At 40.3% G+C, this 3842-nt stretch overlaps 1 protein-coding gene across 1 annotated transcript in view; it reads right to left on the bottom strand.

Moving 5' to 3' along the window:
- The window catches only part of DACT1 (dishevelled-binding antagonist of beta-catenin 1), a gene marked incomplete at its 5' end in the record, with an annotated part of 7203 nt that extends 4038 nt beyond the window's left edge, over nt 1–3165 (bottom strand). The window contains 2 exons of the mRNA XM_010073440.1: nt 1266–1421; nt 3033–3165. Of these exons, the coding sequence (XP_010071742.1) occupies nt 1266–1421; nt 3033–3165 (289 nt within the window). The remainder of the gene's footprint in view (nt 1–1265; nt 1422–3032) is intronic.
- Between the last annotated feature and the right edge of the window lie 677 nt (nt 3166–3842).

Genomic DNA, 3842 nt, shown 5'->3' on the forward strand with positions numbered 1-3842 from the left:
GTGTGAGCAGAAGAGGAAGAACAGGGAAGTTAGGAGCATGAACTTCCTCCAGATCACGGTTTTCCCACATTTCCTAAATTCTAGGTCGGAGTCAGGAAATGCTGACAAAAAGAAACATGCCAGTTTGTGAAATTTCATCTCTAAAAAGTGAGAAGGTAGGAAGAATGAGAGTTTTAGTTCTCATGATGTATACAGAAAAAAACAGCAATGCAATCAGCTGGAATTCCTTGTGTATGTTCTTTTTACGTATGGCTGATGTAGATCACATATAGCTTACAATGTGGAGCATTAGATTACCTCAAGCTGCTCAAAGGATAACATGGATGACTTCTTAGCATCTCAGAATAAATGTATCCCGAACTGTATTTTCCCACTTCAGAATTAGAGGAACATAGAATCATAGAATGGTTTGGGTTGGAAAAGACCTTAAAGATCATCATGACTTATTGTCCTTGATTCACAACAAATCACTGTAAGTTAACCTTAAAGAGCAGAATGGAAACTGGAAGTACTATGATTAGAAGCATCCTCCACAACCCAGAATGAACTAAGGCTTTTGAATGAGCATGTCTGCAACTTGATCACAACAGTCCTACTGACGTGTCCTTTCTGACAACAGAGAAGGCCTCCCTATTTAACCACCCACACGTTAAAGTTTGCATCTTCAGACTAGTGTCCAAGGAAATTCAACAGCTTTCTGCCGAGGAGACAAAATACTTTTTCCCTGCTCATGATATCTACTTGTCTCTACTATATAAATGCAGGACACACCTCAGCATGGTCACCTGGGGGTTAAGGACCATCAGAACTGACACAATGACTGCCACAAACAGACTGACATGCAGTCTGACCTCCTAAAACCTGTAGCTCCTTCCTCGGTCACTTTAACAGAGACATGACTGCTGAGATATCTTTAATTACTGCTATTTAGTGAAAAGCCTTCTCTAAAAACCATGAGAAATTAGACGACTGATGCGATTATGTGTATAGGTACCACTGCCCTCTGCTGGGTAGAGCAGCTGCCATATTTTCCCATGTTATTTTCATGTGTTTAGTGACATATTCACATGTGGGGCTGGACTAGTGGAGGGCAAACAGTCCTACCTCATGACCTATGTATGTGATAGGCACTGGAATCTTTTCAGAGCACAATACATCAAATGAAAGGAAGAAGGGTTAATCCAACCCAGATACTCCTGAGGCAGGATTTCCAAAGCCAAAGCCACCTCCTGGAGTATGATGTATTCGACCTGCTTTTACTATACCTGCAGATTTAGGGCGTCCATCTGAGATATTCAGTGTTGCCTCCAAAGGGCTGCAAAAGCAAGTGCTAGAATGGCAACTGGATAAACACTCACTGAAGACAGAGTTAGATGAATTGGAGAGCGATCCAGAAGCTCCATCACTCAGCTCATAAAACCCTATAAAAATAAGAGTTTGGATTTATATTAGTTATGTCTACACAAAGTTACCATTTGTGTCCCTAGAAAGGCAGTCCAGCTCATGTTTATGTTGGCTTAGTCAATGGCAATTAGTTATGGGATTTCATTCAGTCACCCAAAAAGCAGTGCACAATTTAGTAATATCCTTATTGCTATGAAGGATTCCATTTAAAACTAAAGCACTTAAAGAGTGAAAAAGCAGAACTTTACTTAGCATATGAAATTTCGAACTTTTTTTTAGCCTTTACAGGGGCTAGGGTTCTAACCTTTACAGAGGCTTTCAGATTTTAGCAAGAAGGATCCAGACTGTGTTTGACAGCCCTCTCATTTAACAGCGTATTACACGTCCAAGAGAGACTCTCCAGCTATTGCTTGACTACAAAATTTTTACCAAGTGGGATGGCCCAATGCCATCCATTATTTTCCTCAAAGTTCTGGAGATAAATATAATATTTGTGGATGACATGAAAGAAGAAAAATGGTAAATAATGTGCAGACATAGAAAATTTAATTTCCCGGTAAATTGGGAATACTCAGGAAAAAATATGACATACCGCAATCAAAATTTAAATTGTACATTTAAGAATAAGGGATGGAGGGCATGTCTACAGAACGGGGATGCACCCTGGAAAACAATAATCCTGGAAAGGACTTAGTCAGCATGGAAAAGCAGCTCAATCAAGCTTAATGATATGGCCAAAAAAGCTAATGAGATTGTTGGATATACAAAGAGACTAATGAACTGCAATAGGGAAATTACTTCAGCAGAATATACGGCACTGGTAAGAAAGACATCGGAATGGTGTGCCTAGTCCTTCAATCTAACATGCTTAAAACAAAGCTAAAAAATTGGAAAGGGGCCATAAAGCTATTTAAGATCTTGGAAAAATGCCTTAAAACAAAGGACTTAATCAACTTGACCTGTTTAGCTCATCAGAAAAAATCAGGAATTAAACTGTACAGCACCTCCAAGAGGAGAAATAGCTGGGCACTACAAAAAAGCTTAGTCTATGGGAGAAAAACATATAAAAAACCAGCACTGGAACAAGTAAAATTCAGATCATAAATTAGCAATTTTTTTAACAATTGCAAGCTGGTTGATTCTCCACTCTTTAGTGTCTTCAGAACAAGTCTAGACGCCTCTGGGAAAGGCTCCCCATAGTTAAATACTACTTACTGGCTTCAACACAGTTAGAAAGGGATGAAATTCAATATATGGGGGATCAAATTGTTTGATTCAGTGTTCCCTTCTGTCTGTAAGATCAATTTTGACATCTTCTTCTTGCTGCTGCTGCTTCCTTCCACCATTTTTACTGCAGCCTCCTTCCTAATATGCAGGAGAATTAGAACTTTTTTGAACTAATTTGTGGGTGGCCTTGGAAAAAAAAAAAAAAAAAAAGGTCCCAAACTCTAAAGATCAAATTAAGCTTGAAAGGCTCCCCTGAATACGCTGTCTACAAACAGCAACCCTTCCAGTGGTAGGTGAACTTTGCTAGGAGGCATTAATTATCAGAGTGTGAACATGCTATAGACATTCACTGCTGTGGTTCTGAAAGCTACATACCGAGGGAGGCTGAATATTGGCCTTACCTGAACTTGGACGACTGTCTGTCTCAAGGTGTTCATCTGTTGTTTTTTCCACGTCCAGGCGGAGATCACTTATTTGCTTATCTAGCTCTTGTAACTGATTTAGTAGGCCAGCATCCCTCCTCCTCAAGCAGTTCTAGAAGAGGACAAAAAACATCAGCTCCTTCAGTGGGGCAGACATGAAGGGGCTCCAAAGACAATCCATCAGCCCTCTCCATCTGAGCTTCATGGAAATACCTTGCCAATATTTTTTATAAAAAACCAAAACAGAACAAAGCCCTGAAATTCTAGATAGATGCTCTGGATAAATACTTAACTGCAGAATTATGCAGGCACTTCATTCCAGGCAGTCCTACATAAGGAGCACACTCCACAATTTAGGAAGACCAACACACTGTGTTGGCAAAGCGCTCCTTTGCGGGACCACAGCTGTAACAACAAAGCTGCATTGTATGATATGGTAAAACCAGACCTGTGTGCATGGAACGGGCTACTTCAGTGAAAGGACAGCTTTGCTAGACAAGTAGGGGACGTCCAGCACCACAGTGATGTTAGTCAAAGATCACATCTGTTCACACAATGGGACGAAACAGCTCTGCCAACAAGTGCTTAGAGTGTGGGAACCGCCTTGTTCTGGTGAGTATTATGAGTTTATAGTCTATCATATAGACAGCAAGATTCCCAGGGCTGGGACCATGGCCCTTTTATTAGTTTTGCAGTACAGCAGGAAGGAAGAGTAATTCTTCCTCGTCTCGCATTATAATTGTATAAAATTGCTGTGAGATGAATTTTAAGGCTATTCAGGAAGGTAAT

This window comes from Pterocles gutturalis, unplaced genomic scaffold, assembly GCF_000699245.1.
Source record: "Pterocles gutturalis isolate BGI_N339 unplaced genomic scaffold, ASM69924v1 scaffold14892, whole genome shotgun sequence".
Lineage (NCBI taxonomy): Eukaryota > Metazoa > Chordata > Aves > Pterocliformes > Pteroclidae > Pterocles > Pterocles gutturalis.